Raw genomic sequence first — 23,697 nt, 5'->3', positions numbered from 1 at the left:
CACTGGTTCACGTCCCAGCTGCTCCACTTCCCTTCCAGCTTCCCGCTTGTGGCCTGGGAAAGCAGCAAACAATGGCTAAAATCCTTGGGAGACCTGGAAGAAGCTCCTGGCTCCCAGGTTTAGATCAGTTCAGCTCTGGCCATTGTGGCTATTTGGGAGTGAACCAGCAGATGGCAGATCTTTCTGTCTCTCCTTCTGTCTGTACATTTGTCTTTCCAATAATAAAAAAATAAATCTTAGAAAATAAAAAGACAATGCATGACTCTTTTGATTCATGATCATACCTAAAATAGTCATAAGGATTATTATTGTGAAAATGAGGGAAATTTGGGTACGGACTACACATTAAATAATATTATCATCTCAACATTAAATTTATTGGCCATAACACTGACATTGTTGCTATTTGGAGATTTCTTTGTTCATGGAACATGTCAAAGAATTAAGAGACAAAGTGTTATGATATCTACAGCTGACTTTTGAATTGTTCATTAAAAAAATGCAAGAGAAAGTGAAAGTAAAAATGTTAAAGGTGATAGGTTTAGCGAAAGCATTATAGAGGGAGACACTATACAATTTCCTAACTTTTTCATAGGTCACTTTAAAAAAAATTTAAAGACCGTGTTAGACAAAATAAAACCAACCAGAGTTGCTCTTTAAATTCTTTATTTCAGATGCCCATTTCAGCCTAATTGGAGTCCATGTTTCTCATATCAGCACTCACTCTTATCAACTCAAAACAAGAAGTGTTGAATGAATGTTGCAGGTTGTAAGACACGATTGTGGTTCGTAACAAAGGGCTGGAAGGAAAAGACACGGAGACTTAGGAATCACATCAGGTTCCTAATGCTAACATAAAGCGGGAATAAAGGTTTGATGATGATCCTATTCAGAATTACTCTTCTCCAATTCTTAATCTCTGCATTCCCTTCCTACTAAACCTAAGAAACGCTTACTACATGCTGCGAGCTCAAGATTGTTGAAGAGCATCCAAACAATGAGTGGTCATTTTGCCTTTAGAGATACAATCTATTCCTCAGCAAACTGTAAGCCATCGAAAGAGTGACTCCAAATCCAGCAAAGAAAGATAAAGCTCTGTTTGGCTGGGGAAGGGGTAGCAAATAGGAAACTGTGTGGTAGATCCGGGCACCCACGAAGATCCTGAAGTGCAGGATGGCAGTGAAGGGGTCGGGGTCGCTCAAGGAATACAGAAGGCCGATGCCAAGGAATGGGACGATGTTCTCCAGGTCATTCAGGTGTGCCCTGTGGGAACAGAGGACTGCTAAGACATTCCTTTCAACAACAACAGAAGCATCAAGGGCGAAGAGAAATGGATCTTCACATTGAAAAGCGAGATTCACTTTCTTTTTTTTTTCTCCATTTACCGTGCTTCCTTACTTAACCTAACTTCCATGTCATGTTCCATTCTTTTTATTTATTTTCTTTTATTTCTTAGTATAAGGTAATAGATAGCCAAGAGGGAAGGGTGTGTGTTTAGCCTAGTGGATGAGGAATCTGTGGGCGGCATCTGAGAACCTGGGTTTGAACCCTGGCTGAAGTTTCTGATTCCAGTTCCTGTTAATAGTCACAGCAGGTTACCTGCTTGGGAGACTTCAGTTGGGTGTGCATGGCCCAGCCTTGGTTCTCTCAGCCCTTGTTTGGCATCTGGCAAGTGAATCCACATATGAGATCTCGCTCTCTCCCTCTCTGTACTACCTTCCCTATCTGTCTCTCTTTCTTTGTCTCTTTTCTTTGTCAAGTAAATACATTTTAAAAAAAAACCAACAAAGCTGGCATGTTGAAGTTTCTAAGTTATCAAAATCATATCCATTCATCAAAATGTTTTGGTAAATTGGAGATAGTTTCTTTCACAACAAGTCAGGATTTTTCTAACAAAATCTCTTTTTACCCCCAAAGGAAGAAAATCTATTTTATTGCGATCATTCTTATCACTCCGCAAAAGAGTTACTGAGAAAATTCTCCCCCACTCACCCACACTACCAGGTAAGGGTAAAAAATCAATCTACCTAATTAATATTAAGACTTTCAAACATGAGCAAAATGTTAGCTGATCTACCATTAAATCACAAAAGGAATGAATCTTGATGTAGTGAAAGTATACACCCAAAAATGATGGGAGAGAGATTTGTTAAATTTTATCATCATATCAAAGATTGTTTTTTATAAATAACTATGATGTTGCCACAAGGTTTCCTCTAATGCATTCCAAGCTGCTCTAATTATGACTGTGAATATAAGGTGCATCCGTTATGCACTTGACATTTTATAGAAATGCCTAGTTTTTAAATCTGATATCTTTTCTTTAAGTCTATAGAATTAATGATTGCTTTAGGTCCTGAGATTAGAGATGTGGATTTTGATAGGGCTTATCAGGTATTGATACATATTTCTAAATGAAAACCATTCTTTCATGCTACTCTCTTTTCTTTCACATGAAATATAATGACTGCAATTACTATTCAGTGATTACTATCATCCTCCAGATTATCTTAGGTTTCCTGACACAGATGAGGACAGGATGAAGACATGAAGAAGGCAACAGTAACCTACACAAACAATGCTTTGGGGAAAGATTAAATAACTATTTCCTTTGAGTAAAAGCAAAAGAGAGAAGCATGGAGCTCTGTCCTCTCATTGATGGAACAGCTCAAGGACTCTTAAGAACAAAGTATGCAAGAAAGGGCAACAGCGCCACTTTCTACTAAAGAAAAACACTTGTGGTTGACAGCAAGGGCTTCTGTTTGGTTCTCTGTGTTATCCGGCAAGAGCACAGAGATTCCATCACCTCCAGTCTTGCGTATGTCAGGGTTGCCCTTCTCATGCTCAGACAACAAAAATTTAAAGTTGGGAAGGAACTAAGGAAAGGGAGTGTGGAAAACAATGCCACTTCTGAGCCCACATGAAGCAACTGCAAACAGAAAAACAATGTTTAAACAGCAGAAAGTCAAGGACAGTAGGAGATACTGGGAGTGCAGGGGAGGGAGGTCAGACATAAAGGTTCCTTTGACTTTTCTGGCTCCTCTATTTGTTTTCTAGCCTCTATCTATATTTCATTTTCTTTTCGTTTTTGCAAGTCTTCAAAATGTTCTTATAGATCACTTTCCTCATTGTTCTAATGCCTGTGTTCCATAGACCCACATACACTGCTAACCTGTGCCATTTCTTATGCATGCTTTGTGTTTTGGTTCTAGTCCCAGGCACACATACTCAGAGCCAATAACAGGCCCCTCCCTGGAGTGGTGTCATTTACATACAGCTGCCTAAATCTACCACCATGTGAATGCGAGTCTTCCTAATAGATCTTCTCATTTTCTGGCTGCGTCTGGACCCCCTTAATTCATCCAGGATTCCATGGTCCCATTTTGCTTTCTCCTTTGGATAAATGACCATGGACACATACTTCCTTTCTGACTATCCTGTGTCCCCGAAGCTAATTATACCCCATGCCTCAGCTCAGATCCACCTGGATCCCAGCAGTACCTAACCTGGAAGAACATTCTGAGAAATGTCAGGGGGTGGCCAGGAAAAGAAGTCCACACAGAGATTTTCTGATTCCTCTACCTCAATCAAAGCTCTTCTCAGCAGAGTGTACAAATCCCCACCAAGGAATTTTACCTAAACTAACAAACTTTCTTCTTTCCTTCCTCCTTTCAAATCCTAATACTCTTTCCAAGCTCCTCCTTCGTGGCATATGCTTGAACATCCTCTTAATTTATACCTCGTCTCTCATCATTGTCACAACCAAGGGGCCATGGTTTCTTAACATTCTCTATTTCTGTAAATGTTATGCTTAGTTTCAGGGGAAACAGTTTAGCTCCCTGAAGGACTGGCACATAGTCTTCAAGGTCCTCCATAGCATCATAGTAGAAGCAACTGTGATATATACACACAAGAATCTTTTCCTTAAATGCCAGGTCCATGCACCAGACCCACAGACGGTGATGCGAGTGAACATCTAGACAGTTCTTCAGTCCCTGCACATAAACCCCAGCAAGTGTCACTTAACCTCCACGCTCAGTCGAGGGGGTTGCTCTCTCTGCTGTAATTGGCGCTCCTTCCCTAACTGCCGAACCCTAGTATCTTTTAATGACTCCCTTTATTTCTTCAATTGCCTTGTTTGCCTTTCAACATTGTTTTGGTCCTGTTGTATTGAATGCGTATGGTCTTACATACTTTCTAGAACATGGCAAACAAAGGATTAAATAAATAAATGCATAAGATATTTTCTAATGATCATAGATTTGTGTCTGCCCCGACTTAACTTGAAACCAGTTTTTCTTGATATTTCAATACATATTATTTTATGCTTTTAGCCAGTGGTTCTACACTGGCATATGAATTAATTTCCCACATACAGCAGAGCTTTCATTTCACTGGCAGCCCATTCAGTCCCTATCATCAAAATGTGCTTATAGTAACAGCTTTTAAATCACATGTAGAGGTAATGGGAGAGGGGAAAAAAAAGTAAGTCTAAGCCAAAAATGAAAAGGGGAGATTTAGGAAACTCTTAGAGGCATCCCCAAAAGTATACAATTTTAATCTTTTCCAATGGTGTCCATCTTTTAAAGAAAACAACTGGAAAACGGGACCCCAAGTCTTTCTAGGGACCATACTGCAGGGCCAATGTCAGAACGCCAGGGGGAGCTGTGCACACAGCCTCGCGCCCTCCTCAACCACGTAATCTTATCTGATGCAGGGGTCAGTTGTTCTCGCGTTTATTAGCAACTTGACTGGATGACCACATTAGATCATGGCTTTCTCCTCTAGGAGTGCAACCTCGTGTCCACAGGAGGTGAGGGTGGAAGATGGGAAAGGATAGTGGGGAGAAATCTCAAAACCTAAAATATCTTGTACTTAGACTCCACACACGAGACATCCTTGAACTTCTTTTCCATTCAAGAATGTATCTGAGGGTCTCGTTGCTATCACTTTTCCACCTGGACAATGTGATGAGTACAGGGCCATGACCAGTGCTGTGTTTGTGCTGCCTGCCCTAAAAGAGAAGCCCAGAATAGACGAAACTCTGAACCCTAACATGTCCTCTGCAGTTCTGACTATTCCACAGAGCTCCCTAACTACCATAACATTAACAGCTTTTCCTCTGATATTGTTTGAAACTTCCACATTGATTCTTTGTCCCTCAACATTTTAGATCTGCATTCCTGGCCCAATCTATTTTCAAGCCTAGTGGACCTACTCATTAGGATTGCTACATTAACAAGTATAGAACTCCGTGAATACCTAGAACTTAATATTTGAAGTATGCAATGCAGACTTACTCTTGGAAGAAAAAATATTCTTACTTGGTAAATAGCATGGTGTAGGGTCATTTTGCAGAAGCAGGAAGAGGAGTCTAACTTTAGTACTAAAACAGCAGGTACTCCAGAGAGCTTGAGAAGCCTGGGCAAGGGCGTGATGCAGGCAAAGGTTTGGTCCAGGGTTAGGTTGCCATTTGGGACTCTTGAGTGGCTGGTTGTTTCCTTTGCTTCTGCTCTGGTTTTCTGCACTCTGGGAGGTCGCCGGTGATGGCTCCAGGACTTGGATCCCAGACATTCATATTGGAGACTGAGTTTGTAGCTCTTGGTCCCATGTGGCCCAGCTGCAGGTGTGGTAAGCATTTGGGGGAGTGAACCAATGGTAGAAATTCTTTCTTTCTCTCTCTCTGTCTTCCAAATAAAATGAAAATGAATATAATTTTTAAAAGAGTAGTATAGTAATGCCGGGCACTGCTTAGGGTGAAAAAGGCGTAGGACAGCTTCCAGAGAGAGGATGTGGGCAGATGCAAAGGTCAAACAGAAGCCTTGATATGTCTGTGTTGTCACAGTGTAAGCTCCTCTGCACTGCATGCCCTCAAGTGCGTTTTCATACATTTCGGCTGACTGGTCACTGAAGTGGAGGAAGAACATCCCATGCTGCAGAGTGCAGAACCACACAGCCTCTCAGGAGCCTGGAGTCAGGACTCTGCTTGTGCCCACATGCCACCAGGGAGTTGGCAGTGACCTTGGGAGTGCATCCACTTGTTTTTTTCTTTAAAGATTTATTTATTTTTATTGGAAAAGCAACAGATTTATAGAGAGAATGGGAGAGAGAAAGATTTCCAGCTGCTGGTTCACTCCCCAAATGGCTGCAATGACTTGAGGTGAGACAATTAGAAGCCAGGAGCGTCTTCTGGGTTTCTCACATGGGTACAGGGTCCCAGGGCTTTGAACCATCCTCTAGTGCCTTCCCAGGCCATAAGCAGGGAACTGGATGGCAAGTGGAGCAACTGGGACATGAACTGGCATTGCTCTAGGATCCCAGTGCTTGCAAGGAGAGGATTTAACCATTGAGCCACTGCCCAGCCTTCAGACTTCCAGCCGCGACTCAAAAGGGAAAATGACCTCAATGCTAAAGGGACCATTCACCCCTGGATTCATAGAAACAAAGCTCTTGTCCTTAAGTTTGTTCATCTATTCATATTCATCCAATTGAAGAAATATAAAATATTTCCTCTAATTTTTCACTACAAAACTAAATGTCTGAAATTAAAATAAACCTGTACAGGGTCAGGTACCGTGGCATAGTGAGTTAAGCCACCACCCACAACATCAGCATCCCTTATGGGCAGTGTTTTGAGTCCTAGCTGCTCCACTTCCAATCCAGCTGCTTGCAAATGCATGTGAGAGACCTGGAAAAATTTCCTGACTCCCGACTTTGGCTGGCCATTGTGGACATTTGGGAAGGGAATCAGCAGATAGAATATACCTCTATCTCTCCTACTCTTTGTAATTTTTTCAAATAAATAAATAATACCTTTGAAATAAATAAGTGCATAAACATTCCTGATTCTTTAATTTTATGTTATTAAAAAAAACCTTTTATTTGAGGGGTATATTGAGAGAGGTGAGACAGGCACGGAAAGAGAGAGAGAGAGAGAAATTGTATCCATAGGCTCATTGTCCAAATGCCCAAATGAGCAAGGGGCTGAAACCAGGATTGAGGAACTCTACCAGGTCTGAATGGCAAGAAAACAATCACATGATCCATCACTACTCGATCCAGGGTCTGCAGTGTTGGGAAGCTAGAGCTGGGAACCAGAGGTCTGTGGGATCCAGGCATGCCAACATGGGATGCGGGCAACATATCTGGTGACATCATAGCTCAGCCAAACACCAGCCCCAAATGTACATGATTTCATTATTCATTCCTTGAGAGAGATCTAGAAGGGTACTACAGCATACATCATCGTTAGAAAATACTAAGGAAAAAGTATACAAATGTGACTATTTCATGTTAGAAAGTGATTAATAGATTGGCAGTGGGCTCCCAATCTGAAAGAGCTCGCCATTTGCAAGACTTCCTGACAAAGATTAAGAAAAATAACTCCAGTAACAGAATTCAATGTGCTTTTAAATTGCACATATTAATTATATTGTTAGGAGGCCTTGGAGATAATATGTTGGCTTATTACTTTTATCGTTCATTAAATTCCCGATACATGAGACATAACATGCATTAAAATTTCCCTATTTCACCAAAGAATGTCAGCTTTCATATTTTGAATTATATGCGAAACCCCTTAATTCTTCAGCTTTTTCTGTATGTTGGCGGACTCACCTCCAAAGATGGCAAAATACAAGCAATCCAGTCACTCTCCTTTGCCTCCTGCCTGCCACTGGTTTTGCCAATATTATTCCGTCAGAGTAAAGCTGGACAATGAAGTGCAAAGAAAGTGCAGCTTCCATTGTCATGATGTGCAACAGCTCATCCCGCAGCCTTCTGAAACCCTAGTCTTTTGTGATCATCCTGCAGATAACTATGCTGTTTTCCTAGTTCCCTACGACCTCCATATCTTTGCATATCTTCTGGGTCAGAATTTCTCGGTCATGGAAGTCATTTCTGGAGACAGTGGTTTACCTGCGGACGCGTTCCACTCTGTCATCTGTTCTCAGAAACTTCTTGGAGTTCTCCCCTTTGCCAAAACTTGCACAGTCTTCAGGATTGGCAAAAACCTGCCCCGAATACCAAAACCAAAAGTTACTCCAGATACCAAACAGGATGAGTCAACTCTGCCCATTATGTTATTTGTCTTTTATAGAAAGAAATACACGCATCCAGGTTGACCTTTAAGTGGGAAAAATGGAGCGAAAAGTCATATATAGAAGGAACAAAAAGCAGTTACAGTTTAAACCTGAGTTTTTATTAAGAATGTAACATTTTTAAAGAGTAAGTTAGAACTTAAGAGCCAGTGCATAAAAAAAATCGTAGGGAAAAAAAGCAAGCAAAAATGGAAAACAGATATAATGTTAAGCCGTCTATTGTGATGGTACTAGCGTTCTTTTTATAGTGCTTTGAGACGGCTTCCCTTGAGGATATTAACATTTCCAAGTGTTTGCCTCTGAATGCAATAAGTATACTTGTCAGAGCTGTTAGGGAACAGGTAAAAAGCATAAAACAGTGTGGGGTGTGCAAAGTATTTTTCCATGCCCAGGATACAGCTACTGCTCTTCCTAAAATAGATTAGACTATAGGTTGAATGATACAGTAAAATTTAAGAAGCCACATAGCACTTCTATGAACAACAAGTACACATTCTAAGACATATGCTCATAGATTCCTGCCTGCAGTTATGATGCTGTTTGAAATTATTTCTTTAGAAACACATTTAAAGATGTTTAAGTGTGTCTTGCTCCTTAATAATTCATAACCAAAAAAACCATAGATGATAAAATTAGACATAAACACAAAAAAAATCTCGTAAGTATTATAAGGTTCCTCTTAACATGAATATTTATCCCACATAAAGAAGTTGAGAAAACCTGATGGTTAAAGATTCACTCTCAGCTCTTGTGGTCATGATAACCTCCTAAATAAGTAAGTGGGATATTCTAGACACTCAATAGACACATTTCAAACAAAGAAACAATGAAATCTCACCCTTTACCGGTTTGTGACCCTGAGTAAGCTATGGCTAAGAACCCAAAGGTGGTATTCTCTAATGCTCCACTAAATTCATCTGTTGAAACTAACCCCCTGTTAGCTGGCTTTGGTAAAGCTTCAGGAAGTGGTCAGACCATGAGGCTCAAACTCACGAATGGATTTTAGTGGCCTTATGAAAAGAAACAAAAGGTGTTCACTTTCACTCACTCTCTCGCTCTCTCATCTCTCCCCATGGAAGAGGGATTGAGGTTTGTTTAAAGAAGGAATTTAGCCCTCTCTAGATCTTCTGCCAACTTGCTCTTGAACTTGTCAACCTCCAGGACTCTGAGAAATGCATGTTAGAGCCAACCCAGTCAATGTTATTATGTAACAGCAGCCTGAACAACACGATGACTTAACCATCAAATGTGGAAGCTGAGACTCACTTCACACACAGTGCTGCCAGAGAGTGCTTCTATAAAATGATTCAGTGTTGTACCACATGTAAAAAGTGGATTCTGGCACCCCACAAATTTAAATTCCCTTCTTCTGAGATAGGAGCATTCCTGGGTGGTGTTTCCTTCCTTCGTAGCATTTCATTGCTAGAGGTCAACGAAGACCTGGCGACAGCAGTCACCTTGTGGCCCCTTGCTCCAAAACACGGCCCCATCCGAGTCTTATGAGTATGCGTTTTCATTAAGAGGCAGACATCCTTCCATTATGGTTCAAGATAGTATCAAGGAATCATGTAAGAAAACAAGCTTGCAACACCTTACATGCTAGGGATGCACAGCTTGGGCCAGGGTGGACATGTGGTGCAGGGGCACCACTCACGCTGTAGTGGCTGAGTTAAGTCCTAGTTCTGTTCTCAATTGCAGTTTCCTGCTAAAACGCACCTTGGGAGGCAGCAGATGATGGTTAAAATAGTTAGGTTCCTGCCACCATCATGGGAAACCCAAGCTGAGATCCCTACTACTGGCGGCAGCTTAGCCCAGGCCCAGCTGTGGTGGACACTGCACAGTGAGCCAGCAGATGGAGGATCTCTCTCTCGCTTAAATAAAATGAAGCTAAATAACAAATTAAAATGTTTTAAAAAATCACTCAGAACAAAACAAAGAGAAAAACAGGTGATTTTCCCACAAGGAAAAGTTGTTGGCTAAGGACCGAACTACACTACTGAAACCTTTAAACTTTATCACACAGTCCTGCTCTGCCACTCCCTACGTCACAAGCCTTGTGTGGCTACAGGATAGGAGCTTCAGAAAGTTCTGTCACCTTCCTCACCCTTCTAGCTTTCTCAAAACATGTCTCTGCAAGGCTGGATAGAAATACTAGAAATATTATCCACTTAAGGAGTCCGAGGTACACAGCATTCAAGAGGCTTATGCCAAACAAAAAGATGGCGCTCTGTGAATAAGAACTGCAATTCTCAGGTTTACTTCTCTCTCTCTCTCTTTTCAATCATTCTTGCCTTTCTTTTCATAGGGCCTCATAATAGAATGGAAAACACTGGGCAGCCCTTTGGAAAAAATGGCTTTTTTCTAAGTTCTAATTGGCAACATGAACTCATAAACCATACAGTGTCCTTAAAAGACTTGGGTACACCACATACCTCTTATGTGAAATCTAAGCTAAAGAGATAAAAGAAACAGGGAAGAATTATTTGCTAGACTCTCATAAAAAGCAACTGCTTTATAAAAACATCAGATCCATCTATACACAATGACGGGATAGCCTACTTGTAGCATTAAACAGTGTTATTATTAGGTTTAGAAACAGTAAAAAGTTCAATTAGGAAGATTGCTGGATAGAATCACAACTCTTTAAACTGAGAAATGATTACCTCCAAATATCTTACCTTTCTTGTCAATCTATAGAACGCAGTTGCAATACTCATAAACATCATTTTTGAAAGAATAATGGTAGCATAGGATGCAAAGGCCCTGAACACTTCATTTTCCATCAGGTTTGCGACGTCAGACATTTTTTAAACTCTGGAATCTTTAAAAAAAAAAACTGGTTAAGATGGGAAGAACAGAAATAAATGTTCCAAATTCCTTGATTATTATGAAGTATTCCTGCATCATAGCATTAACAATATAATCCTTTTTTTAAAAAAAAAAAAGAGATGTATTTATTTTTATTTCAAAGTCAGATACATAGAGAGGAGGAGAGACAGAGAGAAGGATCTTCCATCTGTTGATTCACTCCCCAAATAACCTCAATGGCTGAAACTGAGCCAATCCAAAGCTAGGAGCCCGGAGTTTCCTCCAGGTCTCCCACATGCGTGCCGGGGTCTCAAGGCTTTGGGCCGTCCTCCACTGGCGTCGCAGGCCACAGGCAGGGAGCTGGATAGGAAGCAGGGCTGCTGGGATTAGATCCAGTGCCCATATGGGACCTAGGCATGCTCAAGGCGAGGACTTTAGCCGATAGGCTACCGTGCTGGGCCCTAACAATATAGTTCTTTAAAATATCCTGGGATACTTGCAGAAAAAATGATCATTGCATTTAAAAATTTTCAAAATAAACAGTATTTCCTTTTCACTAGTCCTGTTTCACTAAACTTCAAGACATCAAACACAGGTTAAAAAGAAATGAAGGAGGATTATAAGAAAAAATAATAAATAGCCACAGTGCCCCAAAGATGATCTGTATCAAGATGATGTGCAGCTTGAACGCAAAGGGCTCAAATTGTGTACCTAGAAGTGCTATTGATTTTTGTTTTTTGGTTAAGAGTGACTGCGTTCTAAAATAAGCCTAGCTTACAATGTTTTGTCATTTTCATTGTGTTCAATTTTTCAGGCTCCAGAATTTGAATTCCCATCCTTCTATTTAACACTTTCTAATAAAGCTTTTTAAAATTGTTATGGAAAAGCAGATACACAGAGAGGAGAGACAGAGAGGAAGATCTTCTGTCTGATGAGTCACTCCCCATAGGGCCATTTGGAGAGAGTGAACCAGCAAATGGAAGATCTCTCAGTCTCTAATTGCCTCTTTCTCTGTGTCACTATGCATTTCAAATAAATAAGTAAATTTCCAAAAGGAAGGAGTAAGAAAAGAGAGAAGGAATGAAAGAAGGAAGGAGGGAAGGAGTGGAGAGAGGGAGAAAATACGAAGTTAAGAGAAGAGCCAGGGGCAGTGCAGTGGCTCACTATGCTAATCCTCCACCTGTAATAGTGGCACATCCCATCCAGTCACCAGCTAGTGACAGATGCTCCACTTCCCATCCAGTGCTCTGATTATGATCTGGGAAAGCAGCAGAGGATAGGCCCCTGCAATGTGTGCAGGCTGGATTTGGATAGCCTCTGTTCTGGCCATGGTAGCCATTGAGAGAGTGGAGTAGATGGAAGAGCTTTCTCTAGCTCCCCTCTGCAAATCTGCCTTTCAAATTTAAAAAGAAAAAAAAAGTTTTTAAAAAGGAATAGAATGAAAGTGAAAACCTTTTAGAACAGGCAGTGGGAAAGACATACAAAAGCATCAACAGTTGTAGGGGAAAGAACAAGGAGAGATTTTCTCTTCAAAAAAAAAAAAAAAATGAACACAAAGAACACACCTCCCCCAAAGGGAGTTTCTCAATCCCCAAGAATGTGGCTAACTCCTCCAGTCTGTGGTTTGGGGCAATGAGCCAGCCCTGTGGTACCACACCCTGCAGGTTCGTGAGTAACCTTTACCAGACAACACCTTTCCCTTCCCAGCTACTGCAGAGCCCAGGGAGGAGCCACACAGGTAGGAACATTACAAAAAAAAAAAAAAAAAAGAGTGATTTACTGTATGAATTAAAGCAACACTGATGTGAACCTGTGGGGTGTGTGTGTGTGCGTGTTTCCAAACCTTGTTTTCCAATACATTATCATGATATGTTAAACAGAACTCAAAACAAATTACTGAAAGCTTTTTCCTACAAAAGGCTTTTTAGGAAAAAGGAGAGTCATGGTGGAAATAATAAATAAGAGGGTAAAACATTCGGTAATTCCAGGAAAGAGAAGGTTGCACTGAAGAGTTCTATTTGTACAGTGGGTGGTTTATTTTATTATCATTTCACTGGCTGGCTTCATCCTGAAATTTCTACCCTATCTGAAGACCAGAGACGTAAAGCAGAAGGCGTTGTCTCCGGAGAGCAGACAGGAAGATAGCCTGTTGAGTACACAAGTTCCGGAAGAACACCTAAGCTCTAGGGAGATCTCCATATTGTCACTTACTAGCCGTGGTCTTTCTCACGGCCTAGTTACCCTACCTGCAAGTAATCTTAATAACATGATGTTGCTAAAAGTTCATGGGAAAACTGAATAAGTTTATTTTGGTGCCAACATTTTACAGAAGGGCAAGCATTGTGGGTTAAGGCACAGCTTGGGAGACCCACAAGTCTTGCCTCAACATCCACTCTAGCTTCCAGCTGATGTGCCTGGGAGTCAGCTAATGAGGGTCCAACTACGTTGATCTCTGTCACCCGTGTGGGAGACCCAGATGGAAGTCCTGGCTGGCTGTGGGCTGCAGCTGGGTCCAGCCCTGGCTGAGACAGGTATTTCAGGAATAAAACAGCAGATAGAAGATCTGTTTCTCTCTACCCATCACTTTGCCCCTCAAATAAATACAACGTTGGAAAACTGAGACCCAAACTTATGAGGGTTCTTCAAAAAGTTCATGAGCGATGTGTATTCTAAAAAAAAATCATGCATGCATTAAAAAAGAACCTGAATAAAAATACACTTATGGGCCCGGTTCAGTAGCCTAGTGGCTGAAGTCCTCACCTTGCATGTGGCAGCATTACATATGGATGCCAGTTCGTGTCCTGGCTGCTCCAACTTCCCATCCAGCTCCCTGCTTGTGGCCTGGGAAAGCAGCAGAGGATGACCCAAAGCCTTGGGACCCTGCACCCACGTGGGAGACCTAAAAGAAACTCTTGGCTCCTAGCTTAGGATCAGCTCAGCTCTGGCCATTTGTGTCCACTTGGGGAGTGAACCAGCAGATGGAAGATCTTTCTCTCCGTATCTCCTTCTCTCTGTATATCTGCCTTTCCAATAAAAATAATCCTTTTTTAAAATACACTTAATTTGAATTGCATTTACCACAGACTTTCCGAAGTAGCCTAATAACTTCTACCTGCAGGATTACTGTGAGCATAAAGTGAGTGAAGTACACGGGGATGACCTCATAAGCGTAAAACAAGTCCATGGCGAATGAATAGATTCCCACCTCGGCACTGCTGGCGGTACCAAGGATACAATCTCAGAGTCCCCAGAATGGCTCACATACTTAAATCTCATTTCATCTGAGCAGTCCCAGGGAAGCACAGAACGTAAGACTTCTCTCTCCTTCGACACAGAAGGAAGAGCTGACATTTGGAGCAGAGCTTACGATGTCACTTGGGACAACGTCATCCCGCACTGGAGTAACTGAGTTTCTGTAACAGCTCCGTATCTGGTTCCAGATACTGCTCATGTGGCTGGCAGGCAGCAGATGATGGCTCAGGTAAGCATGGAGATCCCTGCCAGCCACATGAGAAACGCCTCCAGGGCGCCTGGTTCCCGGCCTCAACCGGCCCAGCCTCAGCTGCTGTGCGCATTTGCAGAGTAAGCCAGCAGCTAGGAGGATCTCTATATCTTATCTCTTTGCTGTATCCACCCTTTAATTAAATTAATTAATTAACACACAGTGAAGCTAAGGCTTGAGGCAGTAAAAATGACTCATAGTTACATCGTAGGACTGGGATTCAGTTTTTTCAGTCATGAAACTGGTAGACTATCCCCCATCAAGGGCGAGAATTCCAGGGGCCAGCATTTTGTGGCACAGTGGGCTGAACTGCCACTTGCGATGCTGACATCCCATAGCTGTGTGCCAGCTTCAGTCCTAGCTACTCGGCTTCTGATCCAGCTCCCTGTGGTTGCACCTAGAAAACGAGCAAAAAGATGCCCTGAAGGACTGAGGTCCCTAACATTCCCAGAGGACACCAGGATAAGGTTCCAGCCCTGGCTGTTGCAACCATGTGGGGACTAAACGGGTGAAAGGAAGGTCTCTGTCTCTCTGCCTCCCCTTTGCATCACCCCCAACATATTTCTCTGTTGCTCTGCGTTGGAATCCTCGGGACAAGAATTCCACACCACTGTGACCTTCCAGAGTCTTTTCTTCCCAAACTCCGTTCCTGTCTTATTTTCATCTCCCACAGAGTCTGTATCGATACAGTTTCCTTTTCTCCACTAGGGAATGTTCCCTTGGCCCCTTACCGGGCTCTGGGCCAAAAAAGGGCAAAGTTCTTTTCTTCTGGATTCTGTGACCTCACTACACCCATATTGTGAAATACCCAGAAAATCTGGGCACGCAATCCCAAGGCCATGACTCTTCAGTTTTGCATCTTATGAAACTAACAAACACTGCACATGGAGCGGGAGGGTGGAGTGGGGGTGGGGGGGACTGCTTCCGCAGCCATGCTGCTGTAAATCACTATGAAACTGCAGAAGTGCCTGTGCAGGAAGCTTCCCGCGAGAGCTCACAAGAACAGAGCCCAGAGGCCAGGAGTGGGGAAGCGAACGGGGCAGCTCTGGGGAACGTGCTGTGGTGGAATGAGGTCTTCTCAGGGTCTCTGCTGACATCCTTTTGCAGCCTCAGGGACCAGCAAACCGCAGTCTGAAACACTTAGAAAAACTCTACATGCTTGCCAGAAATTCATAGTCAACTTTGGACCCATGGGCCTATTTTAAAAGCCCTTAAAGGATCCCAGTGAAGTAGCCTAGCAGCTAAAGTCCTTGCCTTGCACACGCCAGGATCCCATACGGGCGCCGGTTCATGTCTCGGTGGCCCTGCTTCCCATGCAGCTCCCTGCTTGTGGCCTGGGTAGGCAGTTGAGGACGGTCCAAAGCCTTGGGACCCTGCACCCACATGGGAGACCTGGAGGAGGCTTCTTGCTCCTGACTTCGGATCATCTCAGCTCCAGCACTGCGGGGATGAGTCAGCAGACAGAGGATCTTTCTGTCTCTCCTCCTCTCTATATACCTGACTTTCCAGTTTTTGAAAAAAGTACCTAAAGATGGCGAACAACATGTAATTTTTCTTACTTTGCAGAGACCAGAGGACAAGAAAGCACGGTAGTATGCTAATTTCCAGGAAGGGAAACCTACAAACCTGTGCAAGACAGGAGTAAGACTACAAGAATCCTTGGCACTCTTTGAAGAGAAGCAAGACACTTGGGCAGCTGTATGCTCTCTCTCTCTCTCTCTCTCTCTCTCTGCCATTTTCAGCCTTAATGCCCTGTCCTTCACCTTTTCCGTTCTTTCCTCCACCAAACTTGAAGAATCAGTGGCCTGGGACTTCTCTCAAAGGGTCCCATCCTTAGTGCTCCAGTCCCGTGGCTATGCTATCACACAATAATAGAATAGTCTAATCCACAGTATATAATGTAATTATTATTATTTTTTAACCACCCATTCTTCCCTTGCCCACCCAGACAAACCAAGAAAGTTAGGTGAATGCAAAGGCCCTTGCATCCCAGAACTCAGAGCCACTGCAGGTTCTGCACTCTCAGAGTGGCCCGCAGGCACATCCACTACTCTAACTTCCCTAGGAGCATAGCCTAGGGGCACTTTTTACTCCCCCAAGTGAAAGAGACCCTTTCAAAGTGAGTTTTCCTATTGTTCAAAAGTAGAGCAGCAATCACCGAGTCAACAGGAAGACTTAACTCTTGTTTTCTTTTTGGAGTTTGGGGAAACTCACCTGCCTGGGAGCCACCGGCTGTGAAGTTCACTTTCAGCAGCTGAGTGGAGCAGCGAGCCGTGCAGTCTGCCACCAGCCTGCAGCTTCCTGTGCTCTCCCGCTCAGCACCTGTTCCTGGGCACCAATTTCGGGTACCTCCCAGGGGAAGGGCAGCGAACTTGTCCCCGGGGCGGGACCTGCGCACAGTGGCGACTGTCCGCGGGCGGACGGGGCGCTAGCACCGCCCCCAGTCCTACCAATTTCCTATTACAGAGCTTGCCCGCCAGCAAAGCCAAGTTTCCCAGCCTCGCCAAGCCCCTCCCCTAAATCGCGTGGTGTGGCAAGGCCGGAGAAGCCCCTACCCACCGCTTCCTTCCTTTGAACCCTTGTAATCCCCAGACTGCCTGCACGCCACATCTCCTGTTCAGCAGAGGGGCAGGTTAACCCTCTGTTCAGGACAAGGGGCAAGTTAGTTAGAGTCAGGGAACTTTGTAACCTCAAACATTGGGAGAGAGAAAGCTGGCTTGTATTTAACTGGAAACAAAAGGATCTTAATGTTAAATCTTGGAAGTTTAAACAAACTTAATAGACGATTTAAATCTCTAGGGAAGGAAACAACAAATTGGACATCACTGACAAAATGAACTTTGCTAAACTCCAAGCCTTCTTTGAAATGACTCACTCAACACTGTTGGAATCCTCGACAGAGGACTGTTCTGGCACACTGTCCCCTCGCCCTCCGGGAGGGAAGGGATGAGTTCATTAATTAACCAGCTCACTCTATTCCTCACAGGGACACTGAATGGCGTGTTTTTAGGAAAAATTTGCGTGAGCTTCCTACAACCCCAACACTAGTATCTAGGAGTCAAACTTCCACAGGTTTATTTAAAAAAAAATTTTTTTTCTTTTAGGATTTTTTTCAATCTATATTATTTGTCTCAACGTAAAATGTGGAAACTTGAAACTTAAAGATAATTTTGTCCCAGTGCAAAAAAAGTTTTTGGAATCTATGCTTAAGTTCTTTTAAAAATAATAACAGTGCACATATTCTTTCTTTTAAAGAAATATTTGTTTTAATCGGAAAGGTAGATTTACAAAGAAAAGGAAAGACAGAAAAATTTTCTATACTCTGCTGGTTCACTCCCCAAGTGGCTGAAATGCCCAGAGCTGAGCTGATCCAAAGCCAAGAGGCAGGAGCTTCTTCCAGGTGTCCCTCCTGGGTGCAGGGTCCCAAGACTTTAGGCCATTCTTGACTGCTTTCCCAGGCCACATGCAGGGAGATGCATAGAAATGAAGCAGCCAGGACATGAACTGGTGCATGCAAGAAGATTTAGCCCCTTTTAGCCTACTTTTTCTTCATTCAATCCTAATTTTCCCACCATCAGGCTGTACAAACACCCCTGAGGATGAGCCCCTATCACGTTAAGGCAGGAATCAACCTTTACCGTGTCTCCTACAGCCCAAGGCGTCCTTGCCTGCCCTTTACCAAAACAAATTTACCTAATCAACAGAATGATAGAGCTGACCCTTTGAGGTTCTAATCACCAGACTCCAGAAGTCATTTGTTTCTCCAAAGCATAAAACCTTGATGAGCAGTATTGTCCAGAGGGAGTGGTTCAGGGAAATCCAGGCACAGGCAGGACATTCCAGCTCTGAGCAGAAGATAATTGCCACGTGCAGGTGATGTCCCCTGCCATGCCCTTGACTCAGGTAGGAGAATGCCCACCTCATCCTCATAAAGATTTCCTGAAGAATGTGACATTGCCTCACAAGAACCATTGACTAACAGGAACTCGGACACAAACTGAACATATACAACTCAGCCCCAACTTGATAAGAACATTCACATTAAACTCCTTGGGAGCCTTGGGATTAAGCAATAGCTGCCCAACTTGTTCTGTGGTTTACAATAAATATCCACTTACTTCCACCACCATCATATCAGTAACTCTCTTGCTGTGTGTAAGGGGAGAAGTCCAAGTTTGGAGGTTGTATAGCAGCTCCTCCAACTGACTTTGGGGGTTCTTCTGCAACATCCCAACCTAGTTTTCTGAGATTTGATGGGCAACTCCATGATCTATAAGAGAAAAAGAATGAATGACCAGTTTTCCCCAAGAAACAGAAATTCATCATAGGCAGGCATGAAAGCAATTTCTGCATCTGGCTACCAGCAAGAAGGTTGGGAAATGTAGCATGAGAAGATATTGGTGCTTCCTTGTTAGGTCTTTTTTTTAAAACTATACTTATTTGCCTACTTCTGTAAAGCACACTGGAAGTTTAGTAGGACAAGTATTCAAAAAGACTCTTTTCTTGTATCATGAAGTGATACCATCCAAATTTTGTGGATAACATTACAGAAAAAAATTTACAAGAGCATTATGACATCGACAAGTTGATCAATAGAATTTCAGCTGAATGATTCGATCCCGTTTCAAAAAGAAACGAGCACCTGGATCACCTAGTTATAAAATGAGTTTGAACTACTAACTGAATAATGACTCAACGTTGAATTCCTACCAGTAATATAGCTCAACGACCACTTAGGTGCACGTGTGACACTGCTTGTGGACATTATTAGCACTTGACTACCAAGCATTAAATTCAGCGAACCTTTATTCTGTACAAGGTATTTGCGTTGAAGCTGAAATTTGAAACTAAAACAAATAACACTGAAGCATTGTTCCCAAAGAGTTGGTAATCCAGTACAAACAAAAGTCAAACAGTAAACAGTTGCCATCCAACTGTGGAAGAAGATATTTCTACTTACAAATATGTACAATAATTGAGTCATGAACTAGCACAGTCCCAGGGAAAAGATTATGAAAGAATTGACACTTCAACACCCCTTTGTTATGTTACATGCTCTCAGTAAGAGGCGGTTAGTTACCTTATTTCAGCCTGAATAAAAGCACAAGTTCAGATTTTCAATCCTTTTCCTCATCACCGTTTTTATCATATAACAGAATCAGAAAACTCAACCCAAGTTTCAACATAAATAACTCTCTAGTAAATATTAAAATAGAGTAAAAGGCCATCATGTAAGGAAAGCAAAGGTCCTTTCAGTAAACAGCAGCTGCCATAATAAAGGGGCGGGAGGAGCTGTCTGCTGGAGAAATGGAACCCACAATATCTGGAGGAGCAAAGTTAGAAGTCCTACAGGTCCTATCCCTTTAAAATGACAAAGGAGAAATATGAGAAAAGCTTTCCGTCACCACTAGCCCACCTCCTGTAAGTGGTTGGAAAGCAGGTGCTTATCACTGCATTCAATTAAATTAGATCTTTCCTTTTCCTTAAATGCACAAAATATGTGCCCCAAATGTGAAAAGTAGGAGTAAATATCATACTTAGCAACTGCAGTAAAAAAAAAAAAAAAAAAAAAGGTTTCTAAGTTAAGAGATACAAAGTAAAAATAAGTAATATTCTAGGATAGGCATGGTGATGCTAGCTGCCTAAATCCCATTTCAAGGTGTCTGGGGCTGAATCCCACTTCTGTGTCTAATCCAGCTTGTGTGTTGGGAAGCAGTCAGTCTATGGCCCATATACTTGGATTCATGCTACCCCTGTGGGAGTCCCAGACAGAGTTCATGCCCTGTCCCAAATGTTTCAGCCATTTAAGCAGTGCACCAGTAAATTAATTCAATCTTTTTCTCTCTCAGTTTCTTTCATGCACACAACACAAAATGCACAACACGGAAAACAACAACAACAAAAAATTGGCAAACTGGGTTTCAGTGAAGTAAAATTCACCTACCAAAAAGCACCGTAAGGAATCCCTGCCAGTGGTGCTGTGGTGTGATGGGTAAACAGCATCACCTACATGTGTGGGTGCAGGTTCATATTCTTACTGCTCGACTTGCAAGCTATTCTCCTGCTAATAGGCTGGGAAAAGTAGCAGAAAATGATCTGAGTGTTTAGGGCCCTGCCATCCGCTTGGGAGACCTGGAAGCTTCAGGCTGGCCCAGCCCTGGGGATGGAAGATCTCTCTGTGTGCATCTCTTCCTGTAACTCCGACTTTCAAATAAATAATCTTTAAAATAAAAACCCCACACTATTAAGAAAATAAGTAGAAGAAGAGCCATGACCTTGACAGAAGATATTCACAATACATTTATTAGACAAGAAGTAGGTATTCAATAGAATACCCATGACAACAACTGTGAGACAAAAATTATACAATTAGGACTAAAAAGCATCTAAGCTATTTGAGCAGACATTTCAAAAAGGAAGCCAGAGGAATGACTGAAAAGCCCATGAACAAGTGTTTAATGCTTTTACTCTTTACAAACATTCAAATCAAAATGATAATAAGGTTCTTCTTCCCAATCTTGGAAAGCAGGAACTAAAAAGTTAGACAAAAGCCAACACAAACAAATGGAATTCTTACATTGGCATTGCCAATAGGATTATAAAATGAAACACCACGTAGGAAAACTATCTCCCTGAATTTGCTATGTTAGCTACATCTATCCTACCACCCACCAATCTTGTATCTAGGAGATTTACCCAGGGAAAGAAATAAGAATTCACAGCCACAAAAATAATTGCTCAGAAATGATCCTAGTAATTTCATTCATAATTATTCAGGTTTTCAAAAACTAAAACAAAAGCATCCATCAGCAGGAGAGTGGAAAAACAAATTGAGGTGTATTTACACAAAGATATACTAAGAATTCAAAATAAACACACACAGGCATCGACACAGTGACATGATAAAATATCCATAATATCATATTGATCAAGCAAAAGCAGACATAGAGGACATGAAATTCAAAAACAGACTAATTTGTAATGATAAACTAGTTTCTAATACTGTAGATGAGAAAACATCATTTCTAAAGGAGAAGGTCAGTGATGGGCTGGAAAGGGGCAAGTCTTACTTAGTTTCTTCCAGGCTGCAATCACCAAGCACCTGAGATTTGGTCATTTGTGAAGAGCAGAAATGTATTGTTCTTTATAAACACCCAACAGAGTGGGTGTCTAAGACTGCATGTTTTTGCTCTCTTTTCCCAAGACCAAACAGGCAAGATAGCTCCCTCCAGGCTCCTTCATCAGAACTCTAAACCTTTTCACAGGGTTCTGCCCTTATGACTTAAGCACTTTCTGGAAGACCCCTACCTCTTAATCCTACCACCATGAAGATTAGTTTTTGGTGTGAATTTTGGAGGTGCACAGTAGGACAAGAGCAGAGCATTTAAAAAGTTGGGTTTTTTTTTTTTTTTTTTGGTGGAGTGATCGAAGTGGTCAGGCTCCAGTACATGGAAGGCTCCATTTTTCAAATTCATTAACCTTTGCACTTGAAATCTGCATGTCACAGTATGAAAATTATATCTCGATGACACATTTACTTTAAAAAATTCAAAACTTTTTTGAAAACAATGGCAGTCAACTAAGTCTAAAGTAATTACATCTTTATCGGTAGGAGTTTCACCTTAATATTACATTGAAAATATCGATAGGAAATGTAGGTAAACATGTCATAAAGGAGCCTGTGAAATACTAATTTATTTTTCTGTTTGTGCCTCTTCTCTGAAAACAACAGCTACTGTTGTTTGTACCCTGGCTTTTCCCAGAAGGGGGATAACTTGAGTATAGTTCTCTACCAAGGGTTATGAAGGAGATTATCCGTTCTATTCAAGCACACAAGCAGCAATACCCAGTTCCACAAGGATTCTCTTGACAAACGTTCCAGGCAACATGGAGACATAATTATCCATTTGTGGAGCTTATGTCAACTTTCCCAGAATATACAACCACCCCCTACACTATTAATGGGACTTATTAACGGACAAGGAGAAGCACACCCCATTCCTGACCTAAGAGTTTAATTATAGGTTTAGATTAACCTAATCAATCCCTTCTCTATAATTGATTTATTGTTAGTTTTTCCTTTTTTTAAAATTATTCATTTTTATTGGAAAGGCAAATTTACAGAGAGAAAGAGAGACAGAGAGATAGATCTTCACGCTGGCTGGGAGCTGAGCTGATCCTGAGCCAGGAGCCAGGAGCCAGGAGCTTCTTCCAGGTCTTCCACAAGGGCACAGGGACCCAAGGCACTGGGCCTATTTCTGTTGCTTTCTCAGGCCACAAGCAGGGACCTGGGTGGGAAGTGCCATAGCCAGGACACGAACCAGGGCCCAGATAGGATCCTGGCAGCTGCAAAGCAAAGATTTAGTCACTGAGCCACCACAACAGGCCCTGTTGGTAGTTTTAAACCACTGCATTTATAAAAGTAAACTTGAAGGTACTGTTTCGCTTTTAGGTATTAAACATTGTACATTATTTGCTAATAGCTCCATAATTGTTTTTTTTTCCCTTGGACATCATGTAGACCTCCTGATAATAACTGCCAGATATTCTTATAAAGGTTACCCTTACTTCTTTCATGGCACCTGTCTAAGAAAAATTATAGTCCTCCATGGGCTGAGACAAATCATAGCAAAAATCATGTACAACCTACTTTTTTCCTGCCAAACTTGTTTAAAATTCTTCTTTTCCTCAGTTTTGATTTAGTAACTTTAGATCTCTGCATTATGTTGTGTTTTGCAAGGAGCTATTGACTTCAGCTAAGGAACCGTGAATAATAATTATTTTGCATGACTAAGCCCTGGTGCACCATTGTCAGACAGGCACTTGACAATACCACTAGTTTCAAAATTTAGAACAGAACTGTCAAACAAGCAAATGCCTACACCAAAGACTTCTATTTTCAAGCTACAGGCATGAGTTCTATGATGTGCAATAATAGAGCGAATCTTTGTGCTCTGGTGAAAGCTCCTGGTTTGACAGTCCTGGAAAGGAAAGCTTGTTTCTAGCAGGGATACAAGGGTGCAAATAATACACATTGACAAGCAGGGCAAAGGGGCACTGAGATTAGGAAATGTTAGGACAAAGACCTGTTTTTACTGTGAGTGCAGAAAAACTCATACTGAGAACTTATGATTTGGTTTATTTAAGTTGAACATCTTTCCAACAACTCAAGGAAATTTCTATCAACTGACCAACCTATAGTCAATTAAGACGTTTATTCTAGAAACACCCCACACCTAACAACAACATTTTACAAAGCATAAGTGTGGAGCACATTGTTAAGCAAAG

General features: G+C 42.0%; 1 protein-coding gene across 2 annotated transcripts; it reads right to left on the bottom strand.

Annotated features, from left to right (window-relative positions):
• Positions 1 to 653: 653 nt before the first annotated feature.
• On the bottom strand, positions 654 to 16,761 carry MGST1 (microsomal glutathione S-transferase 1). 2 transcript variants are annotated; one of them, XM_040967550.1, is made up of 5 exons: positions 16,611 to 16,761; positions 16,213 to 16,220; positions 10,778 to 10,922; positions 7,918 to 8,012; positions 654 to 1,263 (listed from the first exon to the last, which is right to left on the bottom strand). In XM_040967550.1, exons 3-5 carry the CDS (start codon positions 10,901 to 10,903, stop codon positions 1,017 to 1,019), a joined length of 468 nt encoding a protein of 155 aa, XP_040823484.1. In that variant the 5' UTR covers positions 10,904 to 10,922; positions 16,213 to 16,220; positions 16,611 to 16,761; the 3' UTR covers positions 654 to 1,016. The 2 variants fall into 2 exon arrangements, with proteins under 2 accessions (XP_040823484.1, XP_040823483.1); XM_040967549.1 differs by lacking the exon at positions 16,213 to 16,220 and having other exon boundaries at positions 10,778 to 10,920; positions 16,624 to 16,745.
• Positions 16,762 to 23,697: the final 6,936 nt, after the last annotated feature.

The sequence above is a fragment of the Ochotona curzoniae genome, unplaced genomic scaffold (genome assembly GCF_017591425.1).
Source record: "Ochotona curzoniae isolate NIBS_2020 unplaced genomic scaffold, NIBS_Ocur_1.0 contig_1482, whole genome shotgun sequence".
In the NCBI taxonomy this organism is placed as follows: Eukaryota; Metazoa; Chordata; class Mammalia; order Lagomorpha; family Ochotonidae; genus Ochotona; species Ochotona curzoniae.
Note: the sequence above shows the minus strand (reverse complement) of the source record. Positions and strands in the feature narration are given on the sequence as shown.